Source organism: Gopherus flavomarginatus, chromosome 6 (genome assembly GCF_025201925.1).
Source record: "Gopherus flavomarginatus isolate rGopFla2 chromosome 6, rGopFla2.mat.asm, whole genome shotgun sequence".
Lineage (NCBI taxonomy): Eukaryota > Metazoa > Chordata > Testudines > Testudinidae > Gopherus > Gopherus flavomarginatus.
In genome coordinates this window covers 95946976-95968034 of record NC_066622.1, presented here as the reverse complement: position 1 = coordinate 95968034, position 21059 = coordinate 95946976, and the positions used below count along the sequence as shown (strand labels likewise).

The following is a 21059-nucleotide window of genomic DNA, read 5'->3' as shown; positions in this document are numbered from 1 at the left end:
ACTCCAGACAGCTACTGATAGGTCGGGAACCAGTTTGGAGTGGGAAAGTCGACCATTGGAATCATGTTGATGCAAGTTTGCAGGACCATTAATCGCATCCTGCTAAGAAGAACCGTGACTCTGGGGAATGTGCAGGACATTCTGGATGGCTTTGCACAAATGGGTTTCCCTAACTATGGAGGGGCGATAGATGGGACGCATATTCCTATTCTGGCACCACCCCACCTAGCATCCGAGCACGTTAATCGGAAGGAGTATTTCTCTATGGTTGTCCAGGAGCTTGCAGATCACCGTGGGCATTTCATTGACATTAACACAGGCTGGCCTGGAAAGGTGCATGATGCACACATCTTTCGGAACACTGGCCTGTTCAGGAAGCTGCAGGGACTTTTTTCCCAGACCAGAAGATCACAGTAGGGGACTTTGAAATGCCCACTGTGATCCTTGGAGACCCCGCTTACCAGTTCATGCCTTGGCTCATGAAACCTTATACAGGGAAGCTTGACAGGAGCAAGGACCGGTTCAACTACGGGCTGAGCCGGTGCAGAATGACTGTGGAGTGTGCTTTTGGCCGTTTAAAGGGGTACTGGCGATCTCTGTATGGGAAGCTAGACTTGGGGGAAAGCAGCATCCCTGTGGTTATATCCGCGTGCTGTACCCTCCATAATATTTGTGAAGGGAAAGGTGAAAGATTCAGTCAGGCATGGACCTCTGAGGTTCAATGCCTGGAAGCTGAATTTGCACAGCCAGAGAGCAGGGCTACTAGAGAGGCCCAGCACAGGGCTGCAAGGATTAGAGATGCCTTGATGGAGGAATTTGAGGCTGAAAACCAACAGTAATGTTTGGTGCCCTGCACGGGAGTGAAGTGCAGTGGTTACAATGTTAGTAGGAATCTGTTTTTCCTAAGCTGATTTCCAGTGCCTGTTTCTTTTCTGGGCTAAGGTATCTTTGACTTTCTGCAATAATAAAGACTGTTTTCAAAGCCAAGAATTCATTTATTGAAAAGAAAATAACTTTATTGACAGACACACAACATTTTGGGAACCTAAAAGGGCAGGGGGGTGTGGTGGGGAACTGTACAGTCACAGGTTTGAATATGTCCTGTCTGGAGTGCTGTGCAATGACTGCTGCACTTCAGGATGCCTATACTGCATGGTGATGGGGGTTGAGTGCAGTGGGTAAGGGTCGTAGTTCTCAGGGCTGGTTGGTGAACGTACAGGTGTTGGAGGCAACTGGTGGTGGTAAGAACCTGAATGCTGGGGAAGGGGGTTTTGAGCTGACATTGAGGCACAAGGGAAAGAGCTTTGGGATGGGGGGGAGGGCCGGCGCGGTAGTGCTCTGCCTGCATGGCTATGAGCGCTTGGATAGAGTCCGCTTGGCATGCCAGGATGCTTATCAGATGCTCTGTGCTTTTCTTCCTGGCCGCTGCGTTTTTCTGGCGGACCCTGCTTTCCCTTTCCCTCCAGTCCTGCACTTTTTGATTCTCTCTGGCAGAGTGATCCATAACTGCTTGCAGCAGGTCGTCTTTGCTTTTTCGCGGCTTCTTTCGGAGGTTTTGGAGTCTTTGAGGTGTTGATAACACGGGCAGCTGAGAACTCAAGGTTGCTTGTGGAAAGGCAAAAAAGGCAACACTTAACAGAGGCAGCATTGTTTATATCTCAGACAGTCATTCCCACACAGTGAAGGAGTAACATTCTTCACAACAGCATAATTTTCCCATACCAAAGAGAGCGCACATAACCCACAGGAGCCCCGAAATGGTGAGTAAGGGGGACTGATTACTTCAGGGCTGTGCAGGGGTTTCTGTGTGTTGGGGAAAGCAAACAGCTGCAGGGGGCACCTACACTGAACACTCTCCCAACATTTTCCACAGGAGTTGATCCTGGAAGATCTCGCTGCTGCGGGTCACCTGGAAAGAGCAGGAGGGTCTTCTACAGCAATGCGGATTCCACCCTGGCCCCTATGCAGCTTGCCTGTGTGCAGCAATGGTCCCCCCACCCCTCGCGGCACAGTGGCACGGACGTGTTAGCCTGACTGGGACAAGGTCCACGGTGCATCTCCCAATAAACTTGCGCAAGCACATTGCCCAAGCTCTGGCTGAAAATTTTGAAGAGATTACCGAGGCCGATTACCGCAACGTGATAGACCACATCAATGCGCTATTCCACATCTAGGCATGCATGCATGCAGCCCTAACCCTCCCTCCTCTCCTGAAACATTTCCATCCTGAAAATAAAAGCCGCTTACCGGGAACCCGCTCCTCTGCTTGTCCTTCACCAAGTACCGGCTGCTGCGACTAGCTACCTTCCTCCTGGCTTGAGAAGAGCTCCTGGCTGCAAGCCTCCAGGGACTCCAGGGTGTCTCCCCACACCCCAGTACCCCCACTCTCAGTTTCCTCTTTTCCCTCCCCCTCCTCCTGCTCCCTTCTCCAGCTCTGAAGTGTCCATCGTGGTCCTCGGATTGGCAGTGGGGTCACCCCCAAGTATCGCGTCCAGCTCTTTGTAAAAATGGCAGGTCGTGGGGGCAGCGCTGGAGTGGCGGTTTCCCTCGTGGGCTTTGCAATAGGCACTCCGCAGCTCCTTCACTTTAACCCTGCACTGCAGTGCGTCCCGGTCATGGCCCCTTTCCAGCATGGCCTTTGATACCTGCGCAAAGGTATCGTAATTCCTACGGCTGAAGCACAGCTGGGACTGCACAGCTTCCTCCCTCCAAACACTGATGAGGTCCATCAACTCGCCATTGCTCCATGCTGAGGCTTGTTTGGCGTGTGGAGGCATGGTCACCTGGAAAGATTCACTGATTGCACTCCACACCTGGCTGAGCAAACAGAAAGGGGATTTTTAAAATTCCCAGGGCATTTAAAGGGCGGGTCACCTGAAGCCAGGGCAGTAGAGTTCGAACTGATGAGCAGAGTGGCTGAACAGGCATTCTGGGATACCTCCGAATACCTCTGGAGGCCAATAACAGCGCTTTTGGTGGCCACACTGGTGGAGCAGCGCTGCATCACCAGCGCTGCAGTTGTTATTCCCCAGGCCAAGGTGGAGTACAGCCAGCGCTGTAGCCAGGGAGATACAGAGCTGTATGTGCCTTGCAAGTGTGGACAGTGAGTGAGTTGCAGCGCTGTAAAGCCACCACCAGGGCTGCAACTCTCCAGTGTAGCCAAGCCCTCGGTTAACTTGTGAGTTGTTTTAACTTGAAGATAAATAATCTGATCCCACTGATGAAGTTTTGAAGTTATGCAACTAGCTTTCCATTGCGCAACCAGTATTATACAGACTGCTCAATATGAACCAATGACAGTTTATGAACAATGCTGAAATCATAGCTGTTAATTACACCAAGTTTAAAAAAAAACAAAACAAGATGACTTTAAGATAGAAAATTCTTGTCACTGGAAGAGGTGAAACAAACTGGCCCATTTTCCCATCACTCACTAATTTGCTTCATATTTGAAAGGCAGAGCGATATAGTTCTTAGTTATAACCAAGTCCTTAGGCTGAAGTTCCAATGTGTGTGGTTGGGGATTTTTTTCTTTTTGCTGTTGCTTCACCCCCCACTCCCACCCCCTTGGTACAACAGGTTTAAAATAAACCAAGCATTGAATCTCCTTCCAAATTTTTACAGTCTAAGTGTCAAATCAGAGCACAAAGGGGGAGGAAGTATCGTGAAAAGCTGCTTGATGATCAATCAAAATTCAACCCTTTTCTGTGAATGACTAAGTTCAACTCTGCCCACTGGTGCACCACAAAATGGAATAAATAAAGTGTGAAAGAAGACACTGAGTGCAGATATCCTTTTTCCTGTTGCACACTTCTGAAAACACTCAATTTGTAGCTGAAAAAATATAATTAGGAGACTAATCTCCATTGATATTATCAATCCGAAGAAGAGCAAGAGATTTCTGACCCATTAAAAAATATACAAGATCATTTAATAGTCCATTATGGCTTCCTCTTCTTGCTCTGTAAGTAGACAGCTGGCTGAATGAGCAAGGGTGGCAAAATCTGGCAGTATATATACTTAGAATATTTGTGTGTGTTTATGGTGTTTTTTTCATCTCTATTTTATGTGAGGCAATTCATAAGTCTAAGGATCTGCCCTGAATCTTATTTAAAACCTTGTAAATCCTTGCTTGTAAAAAATACAATTTTTTAAATGCTGGATTTAAAATGAAGGGTTTCTACGTTAAATGACTGAACAGAGACTAGTTAAAAAAATCCATCAAAATGATCCAGCAATTTTCTAATAGGAATCAGACCTACTGTAGCTATTCAACACTGTTTTGTGTTCCAGTCCTTACCTTATCAATGCTAGCTTGCCTGCAGGGGAAAGAGAATGTGAAGCCCAAAGGGAGACATGCACCTTTAATTCCCATGTACTCCAAAAACTCTGCTATGCACTGGACAATGTGATCAAAGAGCTGGAAGAACAAAAGCCGTGTATAAAAACCAGCACACATTTAATGGACAATAACGTGGCAAAAATAATAACCAGGTTGGATGTTACCTCTTCCCCTGTTCCTTGCATAATTTCCAAAGGAATGGCAAAGATTTTATTGTACATTCTCACAGATTTTCTTCTCCCACTTCTAATTTTGACAAGCAGAACTCTGAAATTTGTTCCCCCAAGATCAAGTGCAAGGAATTTTCCTTTTTCTGTATCGGAAAAACAAATATTTTTTTCAGTGCTTCTCAACAGTTAGACATAGTACATCTGCCTAGTCAGAACATGCAAGCTATGGGAGCCATTACAGCACACCATAAATACCGCGTAAGAGCTGACTGGGAACTCTAATTCACATTCTGCAGAAAATTCCCAAAGTTTAAAAAGTGTTCCAAAAGGGAATGCAAAATAAAATATCAAAATTTCTGTAGAATGGGAATTCCAAATATTTGTTTAGAAACTTTTAAAAATGTTTCAAAAGCTTCCTAAGCTTCCGGGAGCCCCAGCAGCCCGCCTAGTGGGGAGCTCAGCGGTTCAAGGAGCCTGGGAGAGAAGACTCTGAGGGCTACCAAGCTGCCAAAGAGCTAGGAGAGCCTGGAAACTCTGGGAAACCTGCCTGCATGGCAGCCTGCCTGGTAGACTGCCACAGAACCAGGGACTCTGTCAAGGCTGTCAAGTAGCCGGGAGTTTGGAAGCCCTGGGAGACTGAACTGCCAAGGAGACAGGAGCATTTCATAAGACATTTAAACTCTGATGAATTGGCAACTTCCAACAGAAAAATGTTCCAGAGGAAAATTTCCAATCAGCTCTACTATGTAATCTTACATTTTTGTGTGCTTTACAAAGATCCTTACCTGTTCCATCCGGAGTTCCACAAACATAAGTTGGTAACATTTTCACTGTGGCAGTCGCATGTGTTTCTTTCTTCAGTCCATATTCCAATTCTCCCCTCATTTTATTTTTCACTTCTATTAGATTCTCCTTGGAAAGTTCAAATGATGCTAGAATCTCATCGATTTGTTTGCGCTGAGATACTAGTCTACACGCAACTGCAGTTACCATGGCTGCTCCCTTCCCACTGCCACTTTCAGAGAGAAGAAATCGGACATCACAGTTTGGGACCAGCCTTCTCACAACCTTATGCAGGCGTTTAGGATATCTAGAAGACAAATCATTGCCTTAGACCCTTACAAAATATTGTGTGTATAATATACATGTACAAAACGATACACATCTATAACAAACACACAATACTTCATAAGTACGAAAGGAGAATTAGCTAAATGCAACCCAGGGCTGCCCAGAGGATTCAGGGGGCCCCACCACTGAATTGCCACCGAAGACTCTGCACTTCAGCGGCGGGTCCTGGGGCGGAAGGACCCCCCCGCCGTGGGTCTTCAGGGCACTTCGGCGGCAGGTTCTGGAGCAGAAGGACCCCTCCCCCGCAGCCAAAGACCCAGAGCGGAACGACCCCCCGCCGCCAAGACCCAGATTGGAAGCAGCTCTGGGGTCCCGGGCTCTGCGAGAGTTTTCCAGGGCCCCCGGAGTGAGTGAAGGCCCCCCTTCCAGGGGCCCTGAAAAACCTCTTGTAGGGGCCCCTGCGGGGCCTGGGGCAAATTGCCCCACTTGCCCTCCCCCTCTGGGCAGCCCTGATGGAACCTCAGAAATTAAGAGGGGGAATGAGTGTGCAACTCTTGTTTCTGTTTATTGGAAGCTGTAGTTGTTACTGTAGGCGAGAAGGAATTATTGGCAACATCCCCCATGATCAAATCCATACAAATAGGCTATAATGAAATTACACCTTCATGTCTTGCCAGAAGATCTTGGGGAGAAGGGAGGCCCCTATGAGACACATTGGGGAGGGTGTAGAGATAGGCCTTAACCAGACAAGTTACAACTTGCCACCTTCTCAATTTTGTGGAAGTGTAGGTGTAGATTCAGAGCCAAGCTTTGAATTCGGGCCCCTCTTTCCATAACGTGCCAACTCTGAACACTCTAGAATTTGGGTAAGCTTGATTTAGATTAGATTCTGGACCCAAACTTCTCTACTCAGGTACACCTCTAGTTAAGAAGAAATGGTGCTACAGCTAATAAATCAAAGGTTCAAAATAGAGAAATGAATTAGGATAGAAAGTTAGTTTGAAAATTCCATGTGATAGATCATAATAAAATGTATTTTGTTGATTGTTTGCTAGAGGGGCAATTTTACAAAAAATTCTTTCAGCTTTATAGATTTCATGTTCAAGTATTGTCTCAGAAGGATGAATGGTAAACAAGACATGTGGTGAACAGATTGGGGGAGGGGACGGACAATGTTCGTAACCTTTGCCAAATAACCCAGACAAAATAATATAGCAGCTAGGCAGCTTACTTACTGAGGGTGTGTTTTATACAGAGTTCCATCTATTCCAACAGTAGTTCTCAGTCGTAGTAGTTTTTTATTTTCTCTCAGACGGGTCAGTATTGCTGCTAAGGCAGCAGCACAGAGATTTGCGGAGCGAAATGAAACAATGGTACAGACATGCTGAACAGCAATGCAATCTTCTTCAGAAGGAGTCAGGCTCAGTTCCATCAGTATCTCCTTAGTGTTTTGGAGACCTTCTTTATGTCTAACACCAAACAAAGAAACATACATTAACCTATACCAGAATAATTGTGTTCGGATGTGACTAACAGAAAACAACACAGACTTAGGTCACAAGAGATAGGCAATTTCCTGAGAGCACTGGTTTTATGTGCTTCATAGATTACTAGTGGTCCACAGATGATTTGCTTCCAATCTGCAGTGAGCAGGCTGATTACAGTTTGAAAGCTTCTCCTGTTCATTTTTCATCTTTTAAGGTTTCTTGCCGTGAATCAGGTTGTCCAACCAAAATAAAATTAGAGAGTCTCAGAAGGCCTGATACAGCTCCAATGAAAGTCAATGAAAAGATTCCCATTAAGTTGACTTGACCCTTGAATAAACAGGGGAGGGCAAGTTATGTTTAACAAACATTAAACAGGCTGCTCCTTTTCTGTATCACTTTCACCCTTGTCTGCGTTCTCAGGTTTTGGCAATTGATCTTATCGCCAGATAAGTATGCCCAGTGGTTGGTGATGGGATGTTGGATGGGATGGGATCTGAGTTACTGCAGAGAATTCTTTTCTGAGTGCTGGCTGGTGAGTCTTGCCCACATGCTCAGGGTTTAGCTGATCACCATATTTGGGGTCGGGAAGGAATTTTCCTCCAGGGCAGATTGGCAGAGGCCCTGGAGGTTTTTCGCCTTCCCCTGCAGCGTGGGGCATGGGTCACTTGCTGGTGGATTCTCTGCAGCTTGAGGTCTTCAAACCACAATTTGAAGACTTCAATAACTCAGGCATAGGTAAGGGGTTTGTTATAGAAGTGGATGGGTAGGGTTCTGTGGCCTGCTTTGTGCAGGGGGTTGGACTAGATGATCACATTGGTCCCTTCTGACCCTAGAATCTATGAATCTATGTTTTAGATTACTATTAGAAGTAGAACTGGAGCACTACATGCTAATATTCAAGACAAAATGCTCTGTTTTACAGATAAATGTGCATTTGTTGCTTTTCTCTTAAAGAACATAATAAAGTCATGGTCCATTCTGTGGCTGGAATATGGCCCATGTTTAAAACCAAAACACCAGAAACAGTTTTCAAACACTACAGACAGTCATCAATGACATGGGCTGTCTGCAGATTCATAATGCTCTTTATCCAGCCTTATAAACCCAAACATAACAACAAGTATGAATACATAAAGCCTTCCACTCTTCTGAAACACTGAAAACAGCTTGGTGGATCTACACACATGGTTAGTGTAACCAGACAGCAAATGTGAAAAATCGGGACAGGGGATATGGGGTAATAGGAGCCTATATAAGAAAAAGACCCAAAAATTGGGACTGTTCCTATAAAATCGGGACCTCTGGTCACCCTACACATGGCCAGGTCTCTCCATTTGTTGCATATGATAAATATAATATGTTTAAATAGTTTAGTGTGTGTTTGCCTCCGTATTACTTTATTACCTATTAAAAGACCAGTTTGATCTACTAGATTCTCCTATTGATTCTAGCACTGAATTGATTTGAGCAGAAATTTGATCATCAATCCAGGATCAATCTCAACAATCAATTTTGAATATTTGCATATTATAATGGCATGGAAGATGACTAGTTGCACTTATGGAAAGGCTAAAAAGTGATTACTGAAGACTGTTTTTAAAGCTCTTACTTTTCCATAGCAGCTACATGTTTTGTCTCAATCTTGTCCTTAGTACGGAGGGCTGCTGATATCTTGCCACTGAAGAGAAGGCCTTTCTTTGCCATTTTTAGAAGAATGAGTCTTACAAGTTCTCCTAAATACAATCCACTAATCATCTTCTCAAACCTGTTAGTGAATACAAGCAATGGTTACACTCAAGAAAGCTACCTAGGCATCATCATGGCTAGGTCTCTGAAGATATCTGCTCAGTGTGCAGTGGCAGTCAAAAAAGCAAACAGAACATTAGGAACCATTAGGAAAGAGATAGATAACAGGAAAATATAATAATGCCACTATATAAACCCACGGTACACTCACATCTTGAATCAAGGGTGAAAGTAACTTAAAGGACTTACCAGTATGCCGGAGTCCTGAGCAGGGGGAGGGGCCTCAACTGGAAGGAGAGTGGCCTCAACCAGAAGGGGTGAGACCATTAGAGATTTAAAGGGGCCCGGGTTCTGGCTGCAGTAGTGGTGGCTGGGAGCTCCGGGACCTGTAAATCACTGCCAGAGCTACCAGCTGCAGAAGTGACTGGGACTTGGGGGCCATTTAAAGGGCCCAGGGCTACCGCAGCAGAGCCTGGGGCCCTTTAAATTGCCACCTGAGCACTGTTGCCAGATCCCTAGGGTAGCAGAGGCAGCCGGGGCTCGGGCGGTGATTTAAAGGGCCAGGGGCTCCCAGCCGCCACTACCGCAGCGGAGCCCCTAGGCCCTTTAAATTGCCAAAGGAGCCCCAGGGGTCCCAGCTGCCACTGCTACCCCAGGGCTCAGGTGGTGATTTAAAGGGCCTAGGGCTTCAGTCACTGCTGGGAGTCCCAGGCCCTTTAAATTGCCACTTGGGGAAGCTGGTTGGGTATGCTGTACCGGGGCGTACCAGCTTATTTTCAGCTCTGCCTTGAATACTCTGTGCAGTTCTGGTCACCCCATCTCAAAAAGATGTATTAGAATTGTAGATAATACAGAGAAGGGAAACATAAATGATTTGGGATCTGGAAAAGCTTCCATAAGAGGAGAGATGAAAAAGCCTGGGACCGTTCAGCTTAGAAAATAGAAAAAGGGGGAGAATATGATAATACTTAGTCCTGCCATGAGTGCAGGGACTGGACTAGATGACCTCTCAAGGTCCCTTCCAGTCCTACGATTCTATGCTAGAGGTCTATGAAATCATGAATTGTGTGGACAAAAGTGAATAGATAAGTGCTACTTACTCCTTTACATAACACAAGAACTAAGGGACACCTGATGACATTAATAGGTAGCAGGTTTAAAACAAACATAAGGAAGTACTTCTTTAAACAACACACAGTTAACCTGGGGAATTTGTTGACAAAACTGCATTGAACTGGGTTCAAATCTGCATTAGATATGTTAATGAAAAATAAAGTCCATCCACAGCTATTACCCAAGATGGTCAGGTATGGAACCCATGCTCAAGGTGTCCCTAAATCACCACTTACCAGAAGCTCATACTGGACAACAGGGGATGGATCACTCAGTAATTGCCCTGTTCTGTTCATTCCCTCTGAAGCATCTGGCACTGGCCATTGTCAGAAGACAGGATACTAGGCTAGATGGACCATAGGTCTGACCCAGTGTAGCCATTCTTATGTTCTTATATTCTTATAGACAAAAACACCAAGGTACCTAAGTAAATCTAATTCTTTCTACAGATCACCAAAATTGCTATATGTTTAAAAGGTAAAATGTAATTAAGCTTACATAAAAGTAGGTACCAGCAACTCTCTGTATTTTAAACTGGTTATTAACAGTCATTGAAACCATATTAAACATGATGCATTTCACTCCAAAGGCTCTAACAAGTAATAATGCAGGAATTTCGCTGTGATAAAATGATACATTTCTGTAATTAAAAGAATAATGTGAGGGAAAAACATCAGATTACCAGCCTTTCAAATGGTAGCTGTTAAATTTGGGTGTGCATTTTCTTTCTATGACACAAGGACAAAGCAGGTATCCCTGCGTTAATGCTTCTTAAGCAATGTATTACTATATTTGCCTGCAACCCAGCCATTGGAGGAGCTTGGATGAAATACACTTTTAACACAGGTTTCATCTATATGCATTGGGGACTCCTCTTTTGAGCACCTACAGGGTGACATGCAGAGAACACTTTAGAAGATATTGTATCATAGAGAAGCAGTTTTCAATCACTGACCTTGCATAGGAACTCTTGGCATTCATACGGAATGAGCGGACTGAGATTACACTAATATTCCTAATTCTGTCACTGCTGAGGAGCTAACCCCACCTCTGTCCTGTGGTCCCTCATTAACATGCAAGTAATTTCAGAAGAACACATGACAGGTACTCTTATGAAGAAAAATGATAACAAATCAGTCTCACTTCCTCATTTTACTCCATCACAAAATGACAACAGAATTACTGACTAGTAATACAGTAACATTACTGGTTGCTTTGTTGGGACAGAAGGTGAAATCCTGACTCCACTGAAGTCAAGTCAATGGCAAAACTCCTATTGACTTCAGTCAGGTCAGGATTTCACCCAAAGTCCCCAACAAGACCCTTCCATCTGAAATAAAAGGAAACGAAGTTGAAGAAAATGATCCAGAATGCATGAGGTCTATGGCTTCCAAGTCACACTCTGCAGTTTGGGGTGTCCCGTTCTGTGAAGGCTCACAGCAGCAGTGTGGCACAGCCATGTAAGAGATCCCACCATCAACCAGAAAGGAAGGGGATCTTAACTGAACCTGTCCCAGGAACACTTTGGGTATGGGTGGATGGATGGAGGCTTGAGCCAGCTTCCATCATGGCTAAACTAGTTCACCTAACCCTACTTCCATTCCCAAGGGCTCTATAGCTCAGTGTAAGCTTGGTAAACAGACTCAAAATGCGGAGACTGTCACAGAAAACTTCATGTTAGTAAGTGAAGGAGGAACAATACTTACAGTTGTTTTCCAGGATTGATAGATCCCAAGTCAATCTCCCTGTCAAACTCAGTCCTGAGATCATCCAGTGACCCATCATCTCCAAAGGCTCCCCACTCAGTGTTAATGCACATCCTCCCCTCATCACCTTCCACCAGATCAATGTTACTCATTTCTTCCATGTAGCAGGCATTTGTGCCAGTTCCTGATTGTATCAGAAACAAACAAATTTAAACATGAAGAATTAATTGAAAATACAATTTAGAATCAGATTCAATATTTTCTTTACCAGAAAATGTACTTTAATTAAGTTACATGTTATGTTATACAAAACTGTCTGTATCTGAAACCTATTAAATAACCATTGAATATCAAGGAAATAGTGAATGAATGAAATGAAATGAATATAAGGGCTGAGTCATTCAAAATATTTGTGCTATTTCATATTCACTCATATATGACAGTTTAAAAGAATAAAATTAGGAAAATGTGAAGCGGACATGTTATGAAAAGAGTATATGATTCCTGCTGGGAAAGGTGAGAAGAGGTTTTCCTTCTCTGGACAAAAATACATGGATTTTCTATAGCATTAGCAGAAACATTTATTTTGTAGATCAGAATCTCCTGAAAGAATTGGATAGAAACACAACTATAGCCTGCTTTATTATTTGATGATCTATCTGTATATGAACAGGACGGAAATTCCTTTACCATTATGGACCTCTCACTTCCTTACAGTATAAACTATAAACAATGTCATTTTTAAGCACTATTGTTGCAGTCATCAAAAGTCTTGAAAAGACTAACTGTAATGAAACATTTTCCAAACAGCTGGCCAAAAACAGCTGTTCACTGTGGGTCTAACCCCAAGAGCTCTCCAATGTCTCAGGACTTGCCAATGTTGTCTTGTCTATTTTTTCTTAACAGAACTAAATATGTACATGCAGAGGTAAAATTTTAGGATATATTGAATTGTCCCAAGGTTAGGCAGAAGTCACTAGAAGACAGACAGACAGGCAGGCATCTGTCTAAGAAAAAGAGTAAGTAGAAGCATTCAGGAAGTGATCATTTGTAGAAGATCCCAGGCAAACTAAAACAAGACAAGTAACTTCTTTTTAAAATATAAATTTGTACAGTATATAAGATGACAACACTCATTTTACTGATTTAGGACTAAAATTTTTTCAAGCCAGCTTTAACCAAGCCACTATTTTTGCATTTGCAATTGTTTGGATGTGCAGGTGGTCACTTAAATGTTTACATTCCATTTTGTATCCAAATGTGAGAGACTAGTGCTTGAAAATCCAATCTTTTATGTTTTTCATTTTCAAACAGTTTATTTTTGAATTGTGAAGTTGAAAATGCCTCCATCCCCCAGATTTGCTAAAATCATAAGCCTGCTTTTTCAACCCTGCTTTAATAAAATAAAATTACCTATTATGATGCCAACTTCACAGCGCTGATCATCATATCCACAGGTCATCATTGTTCCCACTGTATCATTTACCAGTGCTAAAACATCTACATCAACATCCTAAGAAAATAAAGACCACTAGTGAATAGAAAAACATTTACACTCTTCCTTGTAGTTAAGTAACAATGTTTAGACACAACATTGTTAAATTGGGCCCTCTTAAAGTTAGTCGATGTGACTAAGATTAATTTACTTCAATAAGATTTAAGCATATGCTTAATAAGGATAGACTTAAGCACATGCATAAGTATTTGCTGAAACAAGGCCAGAATCTTTGGTTGTTCTCCCATTCCCTCCAATCCACCAGTCCATAGTCAAGAAATTAAAGAAAAACAAAAAGCTCCAATTCTGATGCGATGGCACCAAAGATCACCATGCAAGTCACTAAAAACCAGGTTCCGGTATCCTTACTCATGTGAAGTAGCACCTTCTTTCTTGCATAGCCCCACTGAAGCCAAAGGGAATTTGGGGAGTAAAGAGCTACTCAACCTAAGTAAGTGCACTAGACTCAGGCCCTAATTAACAAAACATTCATGTCAGAACTGCACAGGTTCTTGCTGATGTCAGTGACACTAATACACAGACAGAGAACAAATGAAAAGCAAAGCAGAGTTGAGTTTTTTGCCATGTTAGAAACAGTGAAATATAGTATATGCTAAAAGGAGGTCAAACAATTTTTTTTTCATATTTTGTAAACATTACAAGGGACAGAGAAGGTGTAAAGGAAACTAGCTTTTTAAAGCACCATTGAATACGTAAAGGAGAATGCTAAAAATTAGGTTTTAATTATGTTTCATTACTAATTTTAATGTGAAATCAAACATCCCATAGTTAGTACTTTTTATTGCAAGTACAGCAAAGTCAAGCACAAATAAACTATCCTTCAAGACTATAAAAATATGTACGCTATCCTTCATTATCAAACATAGGCTATTTATTTCTATATGATGAAATGATTTTATTCTATTTATTATTAAGACTTCTGCACTATAAAACTTGCCTTACGCTTTCTGAGGGCATGGCGCAGAGAGCTGGTCACATCTGTCTCCTGCACTCCTCGTACCTTAAAGTACTTTGTCCAGGAAAGCAGCACACCCTTTAAAAATAGTCAATCTATGTTACAAATTTAAAAATAACTTTTAGCATTAATAACTATAGAGGCAGCAGACAATAGAATATATTTTATCATTGGCTTTTGAAGAATTTCACTGCCACTACTTCGTGTGTAAGAATTTGAGCAGAAGTAGCAGAATCACCCCTTGGCAATCCACTGGGATGCAAGGTAAAGGTCTTTTCATATAAGCAGCCTTGTCAACTATAGCTACCACCAAAACTACTACAGAAGTGGTCAAACTAAGACCCTAATCCTGTTAACAAGTATGCACATGCTTCGCTTTAAGCATGGGTTGTCATATATGTCTGTTACAGCTATCCCCTATTCCATTTTGTTTCTTACAGCTGTCCCCAGACTCCATTTTGTTTTCTGTTCTCCTGTGGCCACCCTTCCCTGGCTGTTAAGTTGTTTACCAGGGCCACTGCCCTTCTCAAAGGGAGGGCCCCTTAAGTTGTTTAACAAGAGCCATTGCCTTCTCAAAGGGATGGCCACTTGTGCTGCGTGCTAAGTGGGACCACTGCCCTGTTCAAAGGGTTAGTCCTGTTATCACCTCGTTGAGCCTGGGCTTGGTGTAGGGTAGGCAATGTCCAGAGCTGCAAGACCTAATGTGTTTTTAAGATCCTGGGCATGAGTCACAGGCCTCATGTGCTCTTGAGTTACCTATTGCACAGGACTATGTCCAGGCATGTCTCTGGGCTTGTCTTCAGTTTTTTCCCTGTGCCCCCTCCCCAGTGACAGAGGGAGCCTATCAGGATTACTGGCGGGAAACTGCCCAAGTTTGCCTTTAAAACCAGACATTTTTGAAACACACCTCAGAAAGGTTCCTGCATTGCTGCCTGGTCTGATCAGCCAGGGGTTCTGGGGGGTCCTTTCTCTGCTCTCGTTTTATTTTTGAGCGTACCCCCCCCACGAAGAATGAATTGCTAACTGAGAGATCTCCTGATTATTGAGACTGTACCGAGCCCTCCTTGCCTCTTCTGATGTTGCTGCTGCTTCTGCCTTTGCTGCTGCCTTGGGGACTGGTAAGAATCCCTCTGTAAAACTTTCTATACTTTTATTTTATTATTTTAGCTGCTGGCTCTGTTTCCCCAGCACACAGACTCAAGCTAAACCTTGGTCTGTGTCTTAAAACCTCTCTTAAACTCCAGGGCTCTTTGCCGCTAAAAATAAGTTTGTGCCGCTGCTAAGCTCTGCTCCTGTGGGCTTTGCCTTGGGGCTCTCTGCTTTCAGCTGTATCCGCCGCTGTAGCCACCATCCCTTGGCTTCCTTGGGAGCTGGGTCCTGGACACATACCACTCTGCCCTCTGTAACCTCCCCATAGCATAAGGTGCACCATAGGTCTTGTTTTTTTTTAGTTTAATAAGTCATAGTTTGTTAAGATTGTAGAGCTTGTAAGTTTCAACTGCCTTGTTATAGTTTACTGTTTTGTTGCTCCGTATAGTTGCTTGTTATAGCTTTGCTTAGAATTGTGATATTTGTTGTTTTACCTAGTCATTGGTTAAGATAGATAAGGTTTTTTGCTGTTTAAATTCGCCTTCCTGCTGTCCCGATCTCTCCCTGAACTTTCCCGTGTCTGTTTTTCCCCCGCTCCAATCTCCCCCTCTGTGTACTCCTCCGTGTCTCCCTGTTATAACCCTTTGCTGCTTTTTCCCCCACATCTGCACTCTCTCCGAACTTCCCAACTCCTTGCTGCTTCCCCCTCTGCGTCTGCATCACCCTCCGAACTTCCCAAACCCCTTGCTGCTTCTCCCCCTGTGAAACTTCCCAAACCCTTTGCTGTTTTTTTTTTACCTTTGTTTTTGGTGTCCGCTTGTTGCTTAAACCTCTCTCTAGCCCTTCTTTACACTTCTCCGCTGCCCCTCCCCTACCGAAGATCACCATCACACTGCTCCGTTGTCCTTACCCTGCAGGGCTTCAGAGTCTCTCGCTGCTTCCAGCCACTCATCTGCATACCACTAATCACTCACCCCCCCACTCCTGTTTCTTGACCCAGCCTTTATATTGATATTGTATTGTTGTACTGTAACTCACATTTTACTTGTAATTATAACACCCCATTGGTTGCCTCCACTTTTCTGATATACTTTGTATTTACATTGATGCCACTGTGTTACATTGTGTATCTAGCTATTAACTCATATAGAAGCTACCATTTTATTTTGCATTTCTTTTGGGTACGCTTTGCATTTCCACACTGTATCTAGAGTTGCTTATTGACTGTACTGTATCCCATTGTGCTGAACCCCACTTGCTGTAGCCCACTATTAGAACTCCCTACACTGTTCAATAAGAAGAACCCCCCCATCGTTGTCTATTGTAAACACCCTATACACCCCATCCCATCGTACTTCATTATTAAATTCCCACCACTTCCTTTTTTTTCCTTTAATAAAGAAATTAATTGGAACCCCAGCTGTGTGGTAATTGCTCCCCAAGATCCCATATACCTGCAGGCAGGGACAATATAGACCTCAATGGGCCTACTTACATACTTTAAGTGAAACATGTGCATAGCCTTTGCAATGTCAGGGCCTAATACACTAACTTATTATTTTAAGAGAAGTAGCAAAAAACAGGCACTCAAATAAAGGCAGTCACTGCAGCTTCTGTTCCCACCCCCATATGCTATCTGATTATTTCAATCATGTGCCCCTCAGTATTTCAAATCTACTATAAATATCCCAAACAAGAGGGATTAAAATATACGCCTGCTTTATAGCACAGAAATACATCTTTTGAAATCCATGTAGTGTTTTCTATCAGCTGAGTAGATGGTTATTTAAATCCTGTATTGACACATAAAAGAAGAGTTTTAGTTTACTGCTTCAGTTGCACTGAAATATGATAACTACTCCTTGAGATCTACTTCAGCACATAATTGTGATTCCCATCTTTTCCTCTTGTAGGTTTATAACACTATGCAGAGTGTGATGGGTAATATGAAATTTGGTTGAACTATGAATATTTTTCTTCCTCAGAAAGCCACACAAAGATTACTTTTTCCTACACTGCCATATGTTAACAGTCCTTTCAAAAATTCTCTCTGAGTTCTACTACTACTATAATATAACTACCAATAATATTTTTTTAATCTCACCTCTTCTAATTTAGTCTGTATGCAAGGAAAAGAAAATGTAAACCCAAGAGGGAATTTCTTATGTTTTATGTTTTTGGTCTCCATGAAATCTGCCAGACAGTCAGCGACATAATCGAATAGCTGTATAAAAGAGAAAGAACAGGACAGGTCTATAATGTCAATTATATGCAACACAGAAAGCCATTCCACAGAGGAAAATGCACCACGTACTTCTGTTCCATTCCCATGTGTGATCTCCTTCGGGGTTGGGTAGAACTGGCTCTCCATTTGAACATTCTGCTTCCCATCGTCAGACACTTTCACTTTTAAGACTCGAAACTTGGAGCCACCAAGATCTAGAGCAAGAAAATCCCCCTTTTCTGCAATAAAAACAATAAAGGTTACTTACTGCTACAGCAGCATACAGTAATGTGAAGCATGACCTGAAGACATATTTAAGGTAAGTGCGTGGGATAATGAATGTACATCATCTATCATTTGGAGCAGGATTGTTACCAGTAGTTAAAGGAATTGAAGCGGTAAATTCTTTAGCTCTTCACTAGATTCTGCAATGAAAATAAGGACTATTGTATTGTGTGGTATGAATAGTTGTAGGCCATATTGGAAATGCATTTCTATTGAAAAAAAATCAACAGAACTACACACATGCTTCAACTTGGACACATGGTTAAGTGCCTGTCTGAACTGGGGCCCTAGTGTCGAGTGTAGGGGTGGGATGATGTTCTCTCCTTGAATTTGATGCAAGCTGATATATTCCACAAAGGGGATCGAGGTGAAATTGCTTGTGTAATAGTTTGACATTCAGCATTTCATTTTATTATATATTAACTGTCTCCCTTGCTTTTGTTTATTCTCCTTTCCCTTCCTTAGCTCCATTGTTCTGAATAGCAGCAGAAAGACCTGATCAGGTAGGTGAAGGGCCAGTGCAGTCCCTTCCCAGGCAGACTGAAACTGCCTAGGCCATATTGAGTATGTCTACTCTGCAGCTGGGAGCAAGCCTCCCAGCCCCGGCAGACAGACTCCTGCTAGGGGGCTCAAGCTAGAGCACTAAAAATAACCGTCTGGATGTTGCAGTGAAGGCTGCAGCTCAGACTTTCCAGCTCACCCAACCCCCTGGGCTTCAGAGCCCGAGCTGATGTTTTTAGTGCTCTAGCTTAAATCCCACCAGTGTGAGTCTATCTACCAGGGCTGAAGGCTTGCTCCCAGCTGAAGTGTACACATACCCACTGAAGGGGAGTCATCTTCCCCAAACAGCACTGCCCGCACCTCTCTATCCCACTAACAAATTTTCTCCAATAATTCCCCTCTACTCAGAGCCTTCACATATGAAATTTCAACAAAAAATGAATTTTTAAAGTATTACTTACTTATTTTAAACTAAGTTGTTTTTGAGGAATTTGGAAGTTAAACTTGGCCTTATCATGAAACCATCAGACAGCTAGAGCTTGTCAAAATTCACACCATAGACATTTTTCATCAAAAAATTAAATTTAAAATTAAAAAACCCTACTTGTACCCCCTTCTCTCACTCTCACTCCCTTACCCACAGGAGTCTGTGTAGACCTATGTGACCTAAACTCCATGCCAGACCGAGATTTTATTGGCTCTGACCTTGAAAAGCAAAGCCAGAAATATACCTCAGTAATTCTAGGGGCTGATACCATGAAGGGAAGGAGATAAACTGGATTAGTCAGTAAACTATGACACTAGTCAGGAAATTAAGAGCTCAATGACTGAAATTAATGGTGTGCTATTAAATGAGAACTATTTCAAAGAGTGAAGCTCAAGGTGCAGATATTCTGAAAGTTAATTATAACAGCACACTTGAAAATGTAAACAAATTCCAGTTACCTCAGAATCTGCCAGAAGTTTTGTCTGCAGAGAAAACTGCTCTTTTCCAGTAATCAATGGAGAATTCAGGGAGAGTGCAAAAACGGCGTTATGCAAGACATAATTTAACACAGGACCGTCCAGAGGATTCAGGGGGCCTGGGGCAAAGCAATTTCAGGGGCCCCTTCCATAAAAAAAGGTTGCAATACTATAGAATACTATATTCTTGTGGGGGCCACTGCGGGGCCCGGGGCCTGGGGCAAATTGCCCCACTTCTCCCCTCCCCCCGGGCAGCCCTGATTTAACAGTAAGGTACCTCACAATGTGCCATATCAACAAGTCCCTGACACCAGAGAGAGAGGGACTGTTATCTGCCAGGAGAAACTGCCTAAAGTTGGCCTTGAGACAAGAGAAGTTTGGAAACAGTAATGAGACAATTGCTGAAATCAGATATCCTCTGAAGCGACTTCAGAATTTCAAGACTGGCTGAGTGTCATTTTAAAGCTATGAAAGGCCAAGGAATAACAGGACTTACTCCATGATTTACTTTTCTGTTTTGGTGCTGGGAGACAGAGCAAGCTCTAATTTCCAGCAGGGTGACCTCGAAGGGTTATATACATACACTAGTGTACAAGACCCTTCAAATGTCCCTCATTTCAAGGAGCAGCACTGATCTTAATCCCACAGTTTTCTATGTTCCCTACAAATTTGCTATCTCCACTTCTATTGTTGAAAATGATCTATCATCAGAAACAAAGAGCCATGGAACTGAGGTGACAGGAAGAAGAGTTATTCACGTGAAAGGGATACAGCCCCACATCATTTTAAATTTCTTGCATGAATAATTTGTGTCCCCCATTTTGGATCTGTAACTGAGTGGCTTGCTCTCAGGTTGGAGAGCCTGGGGCTAAGCCAGTCCTGATTCAAGGATGAGCCCCATACGAGAGGGTTCAGGTAATTCCATTATAAAGAGCAGCTGGGAGCTGCATGGGGGGGACATTGTCAGAGAGAACAGACTCTGCTAGGAGTGAGCAGGTTCCAGCAAAGTCCTGGGATTCTGGACTAAGGCTATGTCTACAGAGCAATTAAACACCTGTGGCTGGCCCAGGTCAGCTGCCTTAGGCTCTCGCTGCAAGCATTCAGGCACAGACTGGCACCAGAGCTCGGGGACCCCTCCCCCACACAGGTTTCCAGAGCTCCAGCTTGAGCCTAAACATCTACACCACAATTAAACCACTCTATAGCCCATGCCCATGAGCCTGAGTCAGCTGACCTGGGCCAGCTGCAGGTCAGACATACCCTAAGACTCCAAGCAGGAAGGGCTGGAAGTCGCCTGCTAATTCAGGAGAGACCCTGAGCAGGCAAGGAATAGTGCAAAGCTTTCCAGCCAGGGAGGCCTGGGAGTAGGAAGAGAACTGTTTGTTTGTGGGATTTGAATTTGGGATTTTGAATTATTTTCTGTGAATAAACCCAGACGCCAAGGAGGGGTATTTTGACCTCAGAAAAAGTATGCGGAGTCCATGTCAGGAGCTCTTTGAGGGAGAAATTATTAGCAGCCACCACAGAGGCACCCCTGGCCATGAGGCACTATGTCAGACCAGAAGTGCTGCATCTGGGCCTTGGCAGGCTGAGAAGTCTGCTTGTTCAGGGAGAAACTTCACCTTTTGTTAAGCCTGTTACAGTACTTACTGGAAAATAAATAGCTTTAATATGCATGCTGGATAAAACAAATAGCAGCCAATCATGAGACAAACCACCAGGAGTCTCATCAGGATGTGTGAGAGGGAGATATTTAACAGATTGAGTAGGGCTTTAACCACCAAATCCTATTAATATTAATAGGTAGCAGGCAGTTGAAACTGTGCAGGAAACTGAAAATCAGTTCTCAGAAATTTAGGTAGAGTTTGAAATTTTCCATAATAAACTCTGG

General features: G+C 43.2%; 1 protein-coding gene and 1 long non-coding RNA gene across 2 annotated transcripts in view; both read right to left on the bottom strand.

Annotated features, from left to right (window-relative positions):
* The window catches only part of HKDC1 (hexokinase domain containing 1), a 47975-nt gene that overhangs the window by 16513 nt on the left and 10403 nt on the right, over positions 1–21059 (bottom strand). The window contains exons 3-12 of the mRNA XM_050959337.1: positions 17510–17658; positions 17300–17419; positions 14089–14184; positions 13049–13148; positions 11636–11819; positions 8680–8835; positions 6819–7052; positions 5298–5602; positions 4507–4655; positions 4301–4420 (exon numbers count right to left, since the gene is read on the bottom strand). Of these exons, the coding sequence (XP_050815294.1) occupies positions 4301–4420; positions 4507–4655; positions 5298–5602; positions 6819–7052; positions 8680–8835; positions 11636–11819; positions 13049–13148; positions 14089–14184; positions 17300–17419; positions 17510–17658 (1613 nt within the window). The remainder of the gene's footprint in view (positions 1–4300; positions 4421–4506; positions 4656–5297; positions 5603–6818; positions 7053–8679; positions 8836–11635; positions 11820–13048; positions 13149–14088; positions 14185–17299; positions 17420–17509; positions 17659–21059) is intronic.
* LOC127054094 (uncharacterized) lies at positions 991–2341 on the bottom strand. The gene is made up of 2 exons (XR_007775170.1): positions 2248–2341; positions 991–1605 (listed from the first exon to the last, which is right to left on the bottom strand). It is a non-coding gene; the product is annotated as an uncharacterized LOC127054094 (long non-coding RNA).